Consider the following 17,587-nt stretch of genomic DNA (forward strand, 5'->3'; position numbering starts at 1 on the left):
GTTGGTAGTCTGTGGTAAAAAATGTGGTAGTTTTAGTTTCTGTTGTGGTGTGATTTCTGGGTCTTGGCGATCGTTTATAATAATTGATGGGGCTAATTTGTGATACATAATGTGGTGATTGTGCCAGTACTTTCTTGTATTTTGTGGTACTTCAACAGTACTCACCGAGGCCCTGTGGTAAAGGTAGGTAGCTCTGATGTACAACTGACACAGTCAAAGGAAATAGGCTGAAATGAGTTAAATGTGTCCTTTACGTACATTTACTGTCCATTTCTTGCTTTCAGGGGGAGAAGCACAAATGGAGCTCGGTCTACGCACAGATGAACCCGGCACACAAAGGGAAATAGATGCACTATATAGATACACTGAACTGATTTCCCTACTCAATCAGCAGAGGCGGAGAGAAAACTGTGCGCCATATACAGAGAGAAAACACAAGAGAAGGAGAGACACTCAGGAAGTTAACAGGGGAAGTCTAGTGGTTTCTTGCGTCATCATTTTATGCTGCTACTTGTGTGCCGATGCAGAGTGAAGGTAGGAACACTCGTATTTGCTTTTATAACTTGTTTATTTGCTCACGTTCCGACAGCGAAACTCTTCCCCAAAAGTGGACAGACAGGGAGGGATGGTGGACAGGAGCAGAGCGGTGGCAGGTGTGAGGGAGATGGAGGGGTGGAGAGGGAGTTTGAATGTCTGTGTGAGTCTATATGTTCAGGCTCTAACAGTGTTCGACTTCCGCTGCAGTGAAAAAGGGGGGCCGCAGTTGTCGTGACATGCGGGCAGGGAGGACAGAACCGGCCTGTAGTGAACACTGTCCTCATGGCTGGAGCTTGGATTGGAAGTTTAAGTGGGTCCACGAGTCCAGAGCGATATTATGGTGTGATTGGAGGTGAAACATTCAGTGGTTCACTTCATTGAATAGGAGAAGTAACAGAGGCAAGGGTGTGGCCTTTCATTCGAAAAAAAATCAGCATATCAGGGGGAAGTGGAGAGCCTCATATGCACCCTGAGGATTCAATTTGTTATTAGATTTTTTCGAGGCAGATTGTTGCCTCCAAGGTGAAGCTGGTGCGTGCACAAAGAAACGTTTTGTTATTTCTGCTTTTTTTGCAGGACGGAAGATCAACCAAAGTATGTTCTAACACTCCAGCTTGTACACATCAACTCCAAATGCAACGTGACTTACAGAGGAAACAACCTGCACTCAACAACATGCACTGAAGCAAAGGAAACAGAAGCAGCAGCGGCAGCACGGTGAAATCTCTAAAATGTGCAGCACCTCGTCAAAGTCAGTGTCACTTTAACCGAGTTGGTCAACACATCCAGCAGCCAGATCGACAGTCAGTTAATCTGACGGCCACAGACACAAGCAGCTCGGGCCGGTCTGAATGTGAGGTGAAAAAACAGCCAACAGGAAGAGATGCGGAGAGTTCGGAGAAAAGTAGGAAACAAAGAGAAGGTGTTTGGATGTGATCTGCTGGAGCATCTGAACGCCTCCTCTCAAGAGAGTAAGTGAACAGACATATTCCTGTAACCATTTTCTTCATTACAACACACACTGAACAGCATCCTGTATATGTAACATCACCACAAACGACAGTGTTATTTAACCCTAGACTTCAGTGGTACTATACAATGTTTATATAACAATATGTGTATAAGATGTCTTAATTAATCTGCTTAAATAGAAGTACTACCCAATATGTTGTTGTGAATATTTCAAAAACCACAAATGACATCCAGGAGCCAAATCTGAAGGGTCACCAGATAATTATTAATTATTATAATAAGATTATGCTCATTTTTTCTGACTATTCTCAAATCTTTCAAATTGAGTCTTTCTTGTGAGATGCTATCACTGCATCGGGCATTTAAAAATTATCTAAATGAAACAATCGGAGAGGTAAAAATCCCTGTTTTGGGCTCACAAATCCCCACAGAGGCCATAACCTCACAAGCCAGAAAGGTTTGGGAAACGCTGCTCTAAAATGTCCCTAACGTTGGTAAAAAAAACTATTATTCTGTCAGATTATTAGACTAGGTGTCCCATTTTGCTGTGACAATCCTCAGACAGATATGAAGTCAAGAAAAGACTCCTCCTATGCTTTTTTTTTTAAAGGCACATGTTCAAGTATTTCTTTGTTAAGACTCAAACCACGCAGGATCAACCACACCAGGTCTGCTTATAAGGGTCACATTTCATTTCATATATTCTACTTCTTTTTTCAACTTTGCTAATGTCAGTATGCTACATTAAACAGGAATAATGTTTACCATGTTCACAACCATAGTTTTGTGTGACAGCCATGATTTGCTCATTAGCAATAAATAGAAAGTACAGCTGAGCCTGATGGGAAGTCTTTACTTTTGTGGGTATTTGGCCGTAGACCAGAACATGAACATGGACGTCTGTACCCAAAGTTTTTGAGACATTTCACTCAAAACCAGAAGTAGGATATTCATGGGAAATGTCAGAGAATCATTAAAGTCAGCTTCTTTTTATCCAACATGGACATGATGTTTTGACCACATCCTCGGGTGTCCGTGTTGTTAGGGATGCGATAGCACTGTGAGGGTATTTTCTTTTGTCTTTCTGTGACATATGTGTCATAAAAACGACTATCATCTAAGAAACATACAGACACAATACATTAAAACTGAAGGTGTATGTCCATATACAAAGTTAACAAACTGAATATTTTAATAATTATTCCCTATGTTATTGTTCATTTCATTAATTTGGCTGTTTCCCACAGTTCCTCTGGTGTTGCGATGCTGCAGCGAGTTCGTTGAGACTCATGGAATCGTGGATGGAATCTACAGGTTGTCCGGAGTGTCGTCCAACATACAGAAACTACGGTAAGTCGCGTCTTTGTGTGAACCTGTATCTGTAACTGTAGCTGTATACTCTATATGAGCGTGTGTGTTTGTTGTGTTGATGTACTCTAAAGTGAACTCTGTTTGTGCACACAACCAGGGGTGAGTTTGAGATCGACAACAGTCCAGATCTGAACAAGGATCTGTACCTGCAGGACATCCACTGTGTCAGCTCTTTGTGTAAAGCCTATTTCAGAGAGCTGCCCAACCCTCTGCTCACGTACCAGCTGTATGACAAGTTTGCTGTGAGTAGCTCAGACGCACAAACATTGTCACACAATGTCCCCCCTCTTGCATGTTTATGGAGTGTATCAGACAGATCAAATGCATGATCCTTTGGAAAGTATGGAATATATAAGTCCAGATCCCCCAGTGAACATAGACAAGTATGGTAATTATTTTTTACAATAGTTCTTTATATGCAAATAAAGAATTACTAGAGAGTATATGTGCTATATTTCTAATGGTGGAAGAAGTACTCAGATCCTTTACATAAGTCAAAGTAGAAATTCCATAGTCTGAAAATAGTCTTAAATGTAAAATGTTGAACTGTTATTAACAAAACATAATTAAGGTATGAAATGTAAAAGCACTCATTATGCAAAGTGGCTCCTGTCAAAGTTTTGTATTATTATAGAATATTACATTATTCTATGTTTATCACTAATGACTACAGGCTGTAATACAGTAAAGGCTGCACAAAAAACAATTAAAATCACAATGATCTGACATTTGTTGGGGTTTGAACCAAACAAACATGTTTCTATACATCTCGAGGACAAGATTTGTAGGTCAGGGCTTCTCTTCACAACTACAGCTCTTCATTTTAATGCAGTTTTTAACTTACATTTTACCTTTATCAAAAAGATTGCAGTTTTGCCCTACAACTAAGTAAGTATTAGTTATGAGGAGCGAGCTTTTAGATATGTTGTTTACTACTGGGTAGATCAGCAGTATAGTGCTGCATCATATCATATGAGCGTATATGTATTTTATGCGTTGTATCTAGTGAGTATAAGTATCAAATACTGTAAATGTAGCAGTAAAAAATGCAATAATTCCCTCTGAGATGTAGTGGAATAGGAGTATAAAGTAGCATAAAATGGAAGTACTCAAGTAAAGTACATGTATGTCAAAATTGTACAGCACACTGTACATGCAGCACATTAGTACATTACATTACACCACTGCATATTTCCAACAATTAATTTGAATAAAACATTTACTTATCCAAAAACTGTGATAAATTGTACTAACACACGGCTGTGTTACAGGAGGCTGTGGCCATCCAGCTGGAGGAGGGGAGGCTGGTAAAGATCAGAGATGTGTTGAAAGAACTACCAAGACCACATTACAGGTACAGTCCTCTGCTGCACTGAGTGACTCTTTTACTGACCTCATTTTACAAACTAAGCCAGCATAAAAACCTGTCTGTCTGCGAGAAGAAACCGGTGCAGGTCTGTATTTCTCTGCGGTTATACCATCCCATGGGTGCCCTTACATTTTGTTGGATTATTTTGCTTTAAGATTAGTTTGGATTAGTTTAGGTAGTCCACATTATTTGAGAGAATATTGAGTATCCACATGCAGCCTGCCTGCCTCTTTGTTCAGTTTGTCAGCTTCCTGTATACATAGATTTTAGTGGTCTACAGGGAGACATTGGGGAATTATACTTCACCTCAGGAATATACAATACATCTCAGATTTTGTCCTGTGCAACCCTGATTGATATGATTTTGGTCTTTAAATTAATTGACAAGATCATTAACACAGAAAGAAACGATTTACCATTTTTGAGAGCTTTTACTTGATCTTTAACTCATTACTTTCTTTCCATCAGGACTCTGGAGTTTCTGATGCGCCATCTTGTCAGAATGGCCTCATATTCCTCAGAGACCAACATGCATGCCAGGAACTTGGCCATCGTCTGGGCCCCCAACCTGCTCAGGTGTGCTTAGATCACTTACACGCATCAATATGTGTTGTCCATCTCTGGTGACGTGCCTCTGAGCAAGAAACTGAACCACAATCTGCCCAGACTCTGCTGGAAAATATACACAAGCTGTTTGTGTATTCAAGATTTAACTAAGAGCATTATTTGAAATTATTGGATGTTGTCTTGTCTCCTTCCATTCATTCATCCCCTCTTTCTTCATTTTGTACAGCATTTAATTTAGTCATCCTTGCTTCTTCCCTTCAAGTATAGATCTAATTTCTTCCATTCGTCCTCCCAACAATTAGTCAATCTATCAATAAATCTGTATGTTAAGGTCGAAGGACATTGAGGCGTCTGGGTTTAACGGAACAGCAGCCTTCATGGAGGTCAGGGTTCAGTCCATCGTGGTGGAGTTCATCCTCACACACGTCCCTCAGCTGTTTCCTGAAGAAGGTAACACAGAAGTCTGATAATAATGAGACGGAACTGCCATTTTGGGCAGCGATTTAGAAGTCTTGAATTAGGCTAACACACATACGCACTTGCCTATGCCACCTCACTGACTTATTTCTGCTGTATTCAGGTGTATCTAATGAGAGGAGGAAGTCTCTCCCCTCCCCGACAGCAGCGTCCAGTTCGGAAGAAGTGTTTTTCAAAACCTCTCCTCCACACCCCAACTTTGGTAATATCAGTCCAGGAGACGGTCCTCTACCAATAAGACCCTACCACGCTATTATTGAAGGCACAGACAAGTGAGTAGACTAATCCTTTAACTGATTGGTCAGTTATTATCATCTGGTCCATCCTCTGGAAGTCTGAGTGGCCAAAGGGACATTTATTTACAAAGCAGGCACACAGAGAAACTTACTTACTAGTGTACAATATTTGTGGTGAAATAATACTCCTCTTAGTTGAATTGTATTTCATTTTTTCATATCCTAAGTCCTTGTGAATGTCTGTGTCTCGTTCAGGAGGAAAGGATCTCTCAAAGGCAAGAAGTGGAAGTCCATCTTCAACATCGGAGGACGATTCCCAGACCCACGACGGAGACACAAACACTCATCCAAAGGTACAAAACCATAGCATGGTTATTATTCTTGGTAATTGCTCCTAAACTTGATGTTTTAATTAAAACAAATTACAATGTTTTCATTTTACTTTATTTTCTACAATAATTATAAGATATATTTTGTTCTAAATAATTGGTTCTTTGTTCCAGAGAAAGAAAGGCCTGTTTTGAGACCAGCAAGAAGCATGGACTCCCTCAGCAGCCCGTCCTATCCAAATGATGGTGCTGCTCTCGTCACTGAATTTCTCCGAACAATAAACATCATAAATATTTCAACAATAGAAAAAACTAATATTTAACTCTAATTTAACTCTAGAATAAATATAAATATATATGTATTACTTGTTGGTTTTTATTAATCACTGGCAAAACCCATGTCAGTTTTGCTGAAGGGTCAGTTAAGGGTAAGTTACTAGTTTTGTGTGTTATCATTCCAGGTTGCAGACGTTCTACACAGCGTCCTCCTTCCACCCACAACTCCGTGTCTCCCCTCGTCACCTCCTCCCCACAATCTGGCTTGGATGTCACGGTATCCACCGGTGCGATGGGTGGCAGCGAATATGCTGTAACCTACCGCAGGGGAACAGGGTTAGTAAGCGGGGGAGCAGGGACCCAGGGCACCTACACAGCCCTCGACCCTGAAGGTTTAGTAATCACAGGCAATGAGACTCTCCAGTCCAGATCGCCAGGACTCTCCACTAAAATAGGCCGAAGAGCAGCCATGCACATCACAGGGCCCACCATGGTTACCGTGCCCCTGCATATCACCTCTAACCTGGCATTAGGGGTGCTGCAAGGGGGTGGGGGCGATAGGGTCATCCACCGTGGCAAGGATAAGGATGGAGGGGACAGGGTGGAAGGTAAGGAGGGAGGAGAGAAGGCAGAGAGGAAGGAAAGCAGAGTAATCGAAAGGAAGGTGGAAGAAGGCAAAAAGGTTGAGGAAGAGGAGATAATGCACAAGGGGAAAGTGACTGACAGGGAAGAAGTTGTGGATGCAGAGGCAGCTGGTGTCGGTGGGGAGGAAGAAGGTGAAGAAAAGAAAGAGGAGGAAGAGGAGGAGGTCAGAGAAGAATGTGGATTGAAGCCGGAGCTGGTGATGGGAGGGGTGTCCAAAGAGCAGCGAGCCAAAAGCTTCAACTCCAACACTGATGAAGATAATGATAAAGATGCTGTCGATGAAGACCAATATGATTACATGGGTAATTTCACCTATTTCAGAACCATAATCTCCTTTATTAAAAACAACAAGGCTTTAACTAATGGTTGTTTTTCACTATCAATTATTTTATGAATATCCTTTGGGTTAGGGGTGAATCTGAGGGTCATAAGATTATTAAAAACACAGAAACATGATAAAAGGGAAAAAAGAAAAAATGCATTTTTGTTAAACTTTTGTTTTCTCAATTTCTGGATATATTTAGCTCGAAAATCTGTTCACCATTAAAAACCCATCATATGAAAATATATGAGAAGAAAATTCTGGTTCACTCATTATATAAACTGCTAACAAGAAAACAGAATATTTAGGGGCTGTTAAGTTCCTCTTTAAGTGATTAATAGATAATCAAATAAATCAAATTACAAACAGTAGAGAACCATTTTGAAATTAAATACAACAACATTTGTGATACATCTGATGTCTTTGTAATGTGATGGTGACCATTACTCACCGTAAAATGTGATTTCTTTTAAATTAAACATTCTTAAAATATATTCTGTTGCGTTGACTGTGGATGTAAATAATGGAAGCTCATCTCTAATCGTAGCCCGTGTTTCATTTACAGACATGAAAGAGTTGAAAGGGGTGCCTGAGGTGACTCCTGAGCATGACGATGACAATGTGTCTGATACTTCCGACATCTTCAACTCAACTGAAGTGGAGGGGGACGACCTGGGGCTGTCCGGCTACGTCCAAGATAACTTTGAATTTCTAGACCAAATGGACTGCAGCGTCTTGGACCACATGGACTGCAGTGTCCATTACCAGGTGTGTGTTGTTTATCTGCAGGTTGTGAGCGGTACTTGAAGGTAGAACGTATTTCTTTGGGGTAACAGATAGGAGGTTTGCACAAGAGAAAATATAAACATCTCTTCCTTCACCTTCCTTTTCACTTCCTCTCTCTCTTTACCCGTTAGGTGAACGAGTTCTCCGTGGAACCTCCCGGCCACTCAGACGATGAGTATGAAGTTATGGCGCAAGCTCCGCCTTCGTATCATCCTGCAGAGCTCCACACACACCCGCAGCCGGGCCCTGAAGCTCTCAGTCCGGTCGAGTTGAATCCTCACAGACCGCTCAGCCTCGACATAAACAGCCGACACACTAAATCCCTCAGCTTGCCTTACATGACCTCACCTGTCCACGGACCAGAGGAGTCGTGCTCGGAGGAGGAGGTGGCCGGGGACAACAGTGATGATGATGATTATGATGACGAGGATGAAAGCATGTTTATTAAAAGCCTCCCCTGTGATTTCTTTTTAAACAATTTGACCGGATTTGAACCAGACACTGATACACAAGACAGTTGCACTCTTGATGGAGTTCCCGTACAGTTACAGAGCTCTGAGGAAAGCGGCTGCGAGTCACTGAACTCTAACTCAAAAGCTGGAGATCAGGAGCAGGTAGAAGTGAAAGACAAAGATGAAGATGGAGTGGGAGAAAAGGAGATAACAGAGACGGAAGCGGAAGATAAAGTTCACCAGGGAAGAGACCAACCGGAAAACAACTGGCAAAGGTGAAACTGATTTGACATTTGAATAAGTAACACAATATGTATAATAAACCTGTTATCATGCAAGTACATTTCTGTCAGTCTTAGGCTTTACTGATAAAAGTATTTATCACAGAATGCACCTTTAAAGCTGCTGTAACCAATGTTTTTATCGATACAACAATCGAACAACTACATGTAATCTGAAAAGTAGCTTAAAGTGATGAACTCACAAATAATTTAACATCTTTCAGCTCAAAGTTGGAACAAAGTTAGTGACTAGCTGGATAACATAGTGGAACATTTAGGAGCTAAAGAGCCAGACATTAAAAACAGTTACAAGGAGAATAAATATTGAACTTAGATTTGTCAGGTGGCCAGAAACTCAACTCCAAATTAAAGGGTTACTTTTATATTTTCCAACCTGCACATTTTTTCTATCAAATTGGCTAATGGGTACAACAAGTTTTGAATTTGGTTCACTGAGTGAGAGTGCTGTAGCCGGCGGCCGAGAAACAGACTAAAACAGACTAGGCAAAGTCAGAATAGTCCTTTTAAAGTTCTTGTTTTTGCTACCGACCAGCTCAGAGTGTCAGACAACACAACTGTACAGAGAAATGAAACATTTTCTGTACCTTTCGCTTGAATCGCTGTGTGTTGAGTCTCACTCAAGGAAGAAGTCTCATTCTAAAATATCTCAGGAGTGGTGCTTTCAGGAAGACTGTAATCGAAACTTTGAAGAAGATGAACTACTCTTACTCAAATTACAGGAAGACTAACTATAGGGGAAACAAAACAAGCAATTTTAATGGACGTATTTTGACAATAAAACACACTTGTGCTCCATTCAGTATACTCAAAGGTTTTGCCGCTGCTACCTTACTTGGTCCGGTATGACCAGTTGCTTATTGTGGTGCATTAGTATATCTTAACTAATGTTAGCAAACGTCAGAGACATATTTCTGCGGAACTGACATCATGGTCAGTTAACAAAATGTTTTAGAGTTTTAGCATTTATCGTTGTCCCGCATTTACCTACCGCAAAAGTAATATAGTCTTACTTTAAAGGCAGTATCTGTAGAATTTGAAATAATCAAATAACTACTGTACTAATGCAAAAAGTAGATCTCATTTAGTTTGCACAATGTTTTGCACATATTTGATTATATAATCAAAACTGCACTGAAGCTTTATTTTCCAACCAGCGAAATCTCTTTTTTTATGTCTTAAATGTTCCTATCTGTCATCCATCTGCAGCAAAGCGACAGAGGAAGATTGCAGTGCCATGGAAGACACTCAAAGTGACAAAGATCTCACTTCAGAGGCATCGACACACTGCGGTGCTGAGTTTCCACTGCCGAGCGATGATGAAGCAAGCACTATGGCTGACATTACGGTCGAGGAGGAGAAGGATGAGGATGATGATTATCCACCTATCCAAGAAGTTTCTTGTGGCACACAGAAAGAAATGGCTGACCTTCCATTAGAGGAGTCCGGATACTTTTCTGTAAAGATAACAGAATTGCCCAGACCCTGTGTTAGAGGGGACACGAATGAGAGAGACAGCGATGAGGGAGAGGACAGGTGTCAAGAAAAGGTTCTGGAAGTACAAGAAAGTGATGAGAACACGTGGGAGGAAGGCAATAACGCAATAGCTGACATAAAACATGAAGAAAAGATGCAGAAAGGTGGCAAGGATAGTGCAATTTGTAGAACAAGCAATAAAATTTGGGATGAAATTGAGGAGGTTATATGTGAAGTCATAGAGGACGAGGAAAGGAAACAAGTTGAGAATGAGAATGCAAAAGAAAGTGATACGACTGAAGATGTTAAAGTTGGAGTGGAGGAAGAACAGATGGTAAAGATTTCAGAAGAGAAAATAGAAGCTGACGGAAGAGAGACAAACCAGGCGGAAGTTAGTATAGAGGTAGTGGAGGAATCAATGGAGACAAACGAAGAAAAGCTCACAGACCAAGAGGTGCAGCAAGAGTTTGAGGAAAGAGAGACACACTTACCAAACACATATGATGAAGCAATTCACGGGAAGCTCTGCGTCAACGACAAAGAACAGCATCATGACAGAGAAGAAGTGGTTTCACAAGAAAAAGATAAGAATGACAAAGAGAGAGCTGATGAGCCAAGAGTAGACGAACAAGTGAAACAGGTGAAGTCTGATATTAAGGTGTTGAAAGAGGGCAGAAAGTGTGAAGACAGTGACAGCGGCCAAGGAGGAGTAGGAAGGAAGCTGGTCATCTCCAAACATCCAAAAGTTTACCAAGTAAAAGCGGTGCCGATCGTCCCTCCGAAGCCGCAGCATTGCAAGTTCACCGCCCTGACCCTCCGACAGCAGCAGCAGCAAAGAGACAGGAGAGACGCAGACAGAGGGAGAGAAAACACCCTTAAGGTCCCGACAGAGCAGGACAAAGCTGGCGCAGGAGAACAGGGGAAAGACGGAGAGGACGGAGACGAGGGAAGGGGGAAAAAGGAGAAGCCGACGCACAGGGGAGGGGAGAAAGAGTGGGAAAGGAGAAGGGACGGGGATGAAAGCCCCCTGAGGGACACCCGCCGAAACAGTCCACTCAGCATGTGTTTTGACGAGGCCGTCGCCATAGCAACCATGAGGCGAGAAAAAGGGAAAGAGTGCGAGAAGGAGAAGGAGAAGGAGAGGCAGAAGGAGTGGGGTAATGAAGTACAGTGAAGGGTTTTTTTTTGTTTGTTTGTTTTTTGGCTGTATGTTGTTTTAAACACATTTGACAGTACAAACTATTTGTATACATGCAGCACAAAGGGAAGTGTTTCTCCTGTACTGATACCAATTCCTGTAAATAACAACAACAGTATTGTCTCTGCAGTGCTACCAAAAATGTTTAGGTTTGGTTTTTTTTCTGCCATGTGCGAACTTAATGTGCAGTCAGGAAACTTTTAGTTGTTGACCTCGGTCAGGAGGCTAATAAATGCAACCCAGCAATTGCTCTTCCTGCTAAATAAAACTGAGACTGAAAGCAAACATGCAGACGGTATTAAAGGTGAAGTGCTGCTGCTGTTGACAATATATCTATTTTTTTCTATTTCAACCCAGAACTTTTGTAACTTCCAGGTCTGTAAAACAAAAACATCCCATCATTTGACTGAACTGATTTTGATCAAAAGCATAAAAGTTAGTCTTAAATCCAGCTGGCTTCTGTTTGCACTAGTCTAATTATACAATACTTTGTAATTATATAAAGTATATGTATATATACACAGTATGTATAATAAAAAAGTCAAGCAGGCCAAGATTTAAAAGTGCAAGGGGTGTTGAATTGAATGTATCATTTATTATAAATATAATGGCTGCAAAAGGCTTATTCTGAATAATGTAAATAAAAATGTGTTTCCAAAATGGTGTCTGACCTATTATTATAACAGGTGACTTGTTTACATGTTAATATTACATATTAAATAAATTAAACAACAAAGTGCATAAAACATCGTTAGACATTAGTTATTTAACTGATGCCTATGCCACTTGAGGGTTGAAGTTTTCACATTTAAAGTTTACAGTTTTTATGGCCTTGCAATGTTGTCCAAGTGTCTAAATTAGACTTTGAATACTTTGGTTTTTACTTTGAGAATTTGCTGGTCGGAGTTTTCACATAAAAATATCTACGCATTATTTAAAAGATAATCTATTTTACAGTGTAAATATTAAATATTTAATGGTTAACAACTAAAACAGGAGAGAGAGAGAGAGAGAGAGAGAGAGAGAGAGAGAGAGAGAGAGAGAGAGAGAGAGAGAGAGAGAAATAATTTGTAATTTTCTAATTCGCGTTTATCAGAAGAGTTACGGCAGTTACCCGCTACGTCACATCCGCCCTCTGGTTTTTCCCGGAGGTAAACCAAAATAAAACAGCTGGAAAGATGCTTCGCCTCACTGCAGAAGCTGTGCTGTTTGATAAAGCGTGACATTTATTCCTCCTGGGTGGGTTTTTTATCGTCCCTTCGGCAGGATGTCTTTCCCGCCCTCTTTCGGCCCGCAGGTCGCAGCCATCATGGACGTGCTGGCGAAGGCTGCGGTCGCCGAAATAACGAAGCTGGTGGAGGACGGGACCGTGGTTCTGCGCCTGGAGATGTGTCGGAGGGACAGTGAGATTCAGGAGCTCAAGAGAAGTTTGAAGCGGATGGAGGTTGAACTCTGCAAAGCTCAAGAAGAAGCAGCCACGAGTCGAGCTACGAAGGACGCGCAGGAGCCAACAGCAGCCGGGAGTCAGGTCCTCCAGAAAGGTGAGGAGCAAGACGCGGTCACACCAAACTCCAGTCTAAAAATGGGAAATTCACATTTTTCTTTATTACACACAACCTGTTGTGGTTAGTATCACTTAATTTATGATGCTTATGATTCTTTATAGTCTTCTGTTAAATTCGGCTTAAATGGGAGTGCGTTGAATACCGATAGGCACTCATTTATTGTTTTGTTTTATCCATTAATTTCCATTATATTTTAGGATGATGAGGTGGAGAAAAACAAGTCATCATGAAACTTGGAACAGAGGCGGATCTAGATAAAAAAAAAGTTCCTGGCCATCCCGGTTTGGTGTCAAATTTAACACATCATCTTTTAAAATAAGATGTTTAATAAGGGAAATTAATTAAATTATCTGTTATGAGAGACTTAAGTTCCAAAAAAAAAACAAAAAAACATGTATTTAGAAAAATTTGGTAACAATTTATTGATTTCTAATGCTCTCAATCTAATGACCTTAATGTTAACTGCTTTACTAATGTGAAACAACAATATTTGTGAGTTCAAATAACTTCATTTAAGGGCTTTTCCATGCTATATATTAATATATGTTTGTTTGCCATTAAATCAGCTTATATTTCTTGCTACCCCATGATTTTACAGTTCTATTTTTTACAGTCCAAAATAGAAACATGCACTCATCATCACACAAGTCCAAGAAAAGCAGCAAATCCTCCCAGTTGAAAAGATGAAAGCAGGGAATGATAGAAAAATAGATTCCAATTAATCTTTACGTAGATCTACTAATTGATGAATTGTTTAACGTCTATAAAGGGAACTAACTTACAATAAAAAAAGGAAGAGTTTTCAGTCAACTCATCATCTCAGCTCGAACATTGACTGAACGTAGAGAGACTTTCTTGTAGTAAGTTGAAGCAGTGGACGTATTTATATACCGATGAGAAATTCCTCTTTACGGTTCAGAACAAGTGATGGGATTAGACTTCCAGTAAACCGGGTAAGTAAATAGCTGTGAGGGTTTTACTGCTCTGATGAATAACTTCCAGGTTCTCCATGCAAATGTAGTGCAAATAAGACATTACAGAAGAAGATGGAAACTGTTTTTCGGCTCTACAGTGAAGTGATAACTGTGTGTCCGTTGCACTTTGTTGCATTTTGCTTTATTGATATACCAACTTCTGCAAATCAGCCAAGCGTAAAAATATATTTTTCAATATTTAAAGTTATTTTTCCAAACCTTTCTGTATTTCCGTCCAGCTGTTTTTATGCACAAGTTGAAAATGTGCACTCTGCTGTGTTCTTGCATTCTCGACTTGCATTTGTGGAATCAAATTAATGTGTATTTTCTTTGCGTGACTTGCAGATGAAAAAGAAGACCAGGAAACGTGCGCCGTGTATCTTGAACCAGAGACTGCTGATTCAGTCTGTGAACCTCGACTTGAAACACAGGACAGTCGTGACGAGAGGCCAGCGGTGAAACACGAGCCGTCGGATGAACTTGCCACCCAGGACACAACGGACAACACAGCAGCAGCAGCAGCAGACGTTTGCTTTGAGGCGAGAGAACGAGGCGACCCGATCTGGCCTCCTCCCGCTTGTAGCATGCTTGAAAAAAGCTCTGTTGCAATGCAGCAGCGCATACAGATTATCCCCCCTCACGTGGAGCAATATGCTGCTCATAGGAACACAGAAAGTTCCTTTAACGCTTCATCAACTGACGCAGAGGGGACGGCAGATGATTCCTTAAGCGTGCCGATAAAAGTAGAGGTGGAGATTCGACCTATGTGCATGGAAAGTACCGCTTCAGAGTCTGGCCACGACGAACAGTTCAGACACGCTTCGCTCCCTGCAGTCGGTCAGGACCGGTGCTTGCAGTCTGCTTCTCAACAGGCTGGTCCCTCGCTGGCCCCTCCTCATGTGCAGAGGTGTACCGCAGGAACGTTTGGGCCGAACACGGAAGACCACATCCTCAGTAGAAACAGCCTGAGAGCAAAAAGGCTGATGAACGTTTGGAGAGCGAATCAGAGACTGTTCATCTGCACGGTCTGCAACAGGGGCTTCCCCCGCTTGTCTCAGCTGGAAGAGCACAGGGCCACCCACCAACCCTTTAAACCCTTCAGGTGCCTCGAATGCGGGAAATCTTTCACTCAGAAGACCCGGCTGAAGACGCACCAGAGCGTGCACACGGGCGAGAGGCCGTTCAGTTGTAAAATCTGCGGCAAGATGTTTTCGAGGCAGGACAACTGCCTGAGACACGAGCGGTTCCACAGCGGGCTGAAGCCGTACAGCTGTGGACAGTGTGGTAAAAGCTTCACTGTGCTGGGTAACCTCAAAATACATCAAGAGATTCACCTGCAGGGAAGATAGCGCTCAGATGCTGGGGGCTCTGACTGGGAGAATTTGCACAAGCACTTATTTATCTCGCCAGTGAACTTTGACAGTTTTAATGCATTGGATGCCACTGTGAACTGTCTGCGTGGCAGGATTGTTCAAACCATGGGTTGTAACCACTGTACTGCATGTGTCGGACATACAGACTCATTTTCAGACATACCAGTTTATTTTTCTCTCTGTGAGGACGAGGCAATGCATCTGTTTATTCTTTATCATTGTAATGGAAGTGTGGGATTTATTAATTACTCTAAGTGAACACAGTACATTTACAGTTTATAACAAGCTACAAACTGCCAAAGGAAAATGTTTCATTTTGACTTTCCATTAATTTTACAGACATCCTCTTAAAAATTTCACTTGGATTAACAGGTTTTCTGTACCTAAAAAAAGGAGTGGGCAATATGGATAAAATCCACTGTTATAATATATGTACGTTTTATATTACGATATTGATGTATATTGTGGTATACTACATTTTATAGAAAGTCTATTTATACTAGTCTGTTTTTGCCTAATCCAGCAAATGAATACTTGACTGATTGCAAAGTAAGTTAAAATCCAGCACTGCCATAAAGCAACGCTGCTTATTGATTTACAAGGTTACCCACAGTGGTCGAATATATTGGTCCTCATATGGTACACGAGGTGTGTGACCTCCCTCTAGTGGTACGTGGAGGAATCTCTGAAAGAGTAAAAATTAATTTAAAAAACAATAATAATACAACATTTTGAATGAAGATACTTAAACTAGGAAGATCACTGAAATGTAATTTAAAGTAAGATTTGCCTTTCCTGTAATGTTTTTGTCTCAATATCTGCCTGCGACGTAGTGACGTTCCTGCACGAGGAGTCCGTGATTAGTTACACCTTGTGGTGCATGAGAGTTGTTTGGAAGAGTTGAAGTGCCAGTGGTAGTGCTACCCCCCCCTTCAACAGTCAACGAGTGTATTTTTACATCAGTGTTAATGGTGGCACTGGTTGCCTTATATTTTATATTTTCTGAGAAGATATGCGGTGTAAAAAGTTTGACGAACTCTGGTCTAATTCCTCTACAAGGGGTCACAAGATGAATGTCATCAGATGGTTACTAAGTTATTTTTATTTTATTTACAACTTTTACATGAGTTTAACCTCTTGAGCCTTGATGTTAAACACTTTTGGAACTAGCAGAGTGACACAAGTAGGCTTTGTTTTAAAGGCTCATATGAATAAAAAGGTTGGGAATCATTGATCTAATACACACAGAAATATTAAAGAGAATTACTGATGAATGACAAATTTATATTTTCTACTTATGTTGTCATATCGCCCAGCCACACCCTCACTGGATACCTTTTGTAATGCCACGTAATGGGTTTCTCTAGGCTCATGTTACCTTATGTACAAAAGACAACAGGTATCAGATCAGTACTTGTATCAGCAGATATCCTCACTTCAGGTGCCTTGGAAAGTTTCTGGTTTCCTCTCCCTAACTGGCACTTTTGTAATATTCCTTTGTCTTCATAATGTTGAATCTTCCAGATACAGACTGTGTATTTAATCTAAAATTACTTGTCACACCTTGATTACACACAAGTGATGTTTATTTAACATGTGGCCTTTTTATAGACCGTTGGGTGCACCGGCGAGGATCTAAGTGTGTCAAAGTAAAGGTGATGTGGAAGTGGGAGAGGGTGTGTGCCTATGCAACAATTTATCGTTTAATATTCCTACTTAATTTTAAATCTGTCTTTAGGGATTTGTTTTCTTGTGACATTAAAGTACGTTAATGTTCCCAATTTGTGTTCTTTCCATTTTGTCTTAAAAGTTCCAACTTTAATTTCATATTTTTATAAATACTTAGTATAAATATGAGTATATAAGTGTAATAGATGCCTACTAGTTTTTTCCTTATGATTTTTTATTTTTGTTTCAATTATAATCTGCCTATATTATTAGTTAATGAACATGGATTTATTCATTAAATAATATTTTGTTGAGGGGGAAAAGGGACTTAAAGTAAATTGTATTACTTTATTTTATAGGCTGCTGCTGCTGCTTGGATTATTTCCTGCATGTTTTTAACTGGCGCAATGTCTGTACGTTCGCTGGGTACGGATCCCCTCCAGACACACTGAAACATACACTCCAGTCTCCCAGTCTGTGCACTGGTGGCTTCAAGTTTCTACATCACACTTGTGTGAGTTGCAGACTGAACCAGGACTGATGGATGTTCAATGAGCTCAGAGAAACTTTCCACTTTCAGCAGACGAATGTGAAAACATCCTTCTAGAGTCAAACTCTGCAGAGACACCATTGTGCACAGTGAAGCTCAAACATCCAACTGTACCAACTGTATTAAAAACACACCTATGACTATT

General features: G+C 40.8%; 2 protein-coding genes across 2 annotated transcripts; both read left to right on the plus strand.

The window, feature by feature from the left end:
- The first annotated feature begins 386 nt into the window (after positions 1–386).
- On the plus strand, positions 387–11,972 carry si:dkeyp-68b7.12 (rho GTPase-activating protein 30). Its single transcript, XM_051394674.1, is given in 15 exon segments — positions 387–534; positions 1,114–1,508; positions 2,757–2,859; positions 2,978–3,122; positions 4,152–4,234; positions 4,718–4,825; positions 5,148–5,266; positions 5,397–5,565; positions 5,785–5,882; positions 6,033–6,104; positions 6,320–7,081; positions 7,667–7,869; positions 8,019–8,614; positions 9,848–11,222; positions 11,225–11,972. Coding segments are annotated over 14 exon segments (3,972 nt in total). The 5' UTR covers positions 387–534; positions 1,114–1,420; the 3' UTR covers positions 11,276–11,972.
- Positions 11,973–12,412: 440 nt separating this feature from the next.
- On the plus strand, positions 12,413–17,005 carry LOC127360323 (zinc finger and SCAN domain-containing protein 2-like). Its single transcript, XM_051394743.1, has 2 exons — positions 12,413–12,853; positions 14,197–17,005. Exons 1-2 carry the CDS (start codon positions 12,580–12,582, stop codon positions 15,198–15,200), a joined length of 1,278 nt encoding a protein of 425 aa, XP_051250703.1. The 5' UTR covers positions 12,413–12,579; the 3' UTR covers positions 15,201–17,005.
- The last annotated feature ends 582 nt before the right edge of the window (positions 17,006–17,587 follow it).

Source organism: Dicentrarchus labrax, unplaced genomic scaffold, assembly GCF_905237075.1.
Source record: "Dicentrarchus labrax unplaced genomic scaffold, dlabrax2021, whole genome shotgun sequence".
NCBI classification, from domain to species: Eukaryota; Metazoa; Chordata; class Actinopteri; family Moronidae; genus Dicentrarchus; species Dicentrarchus labrax.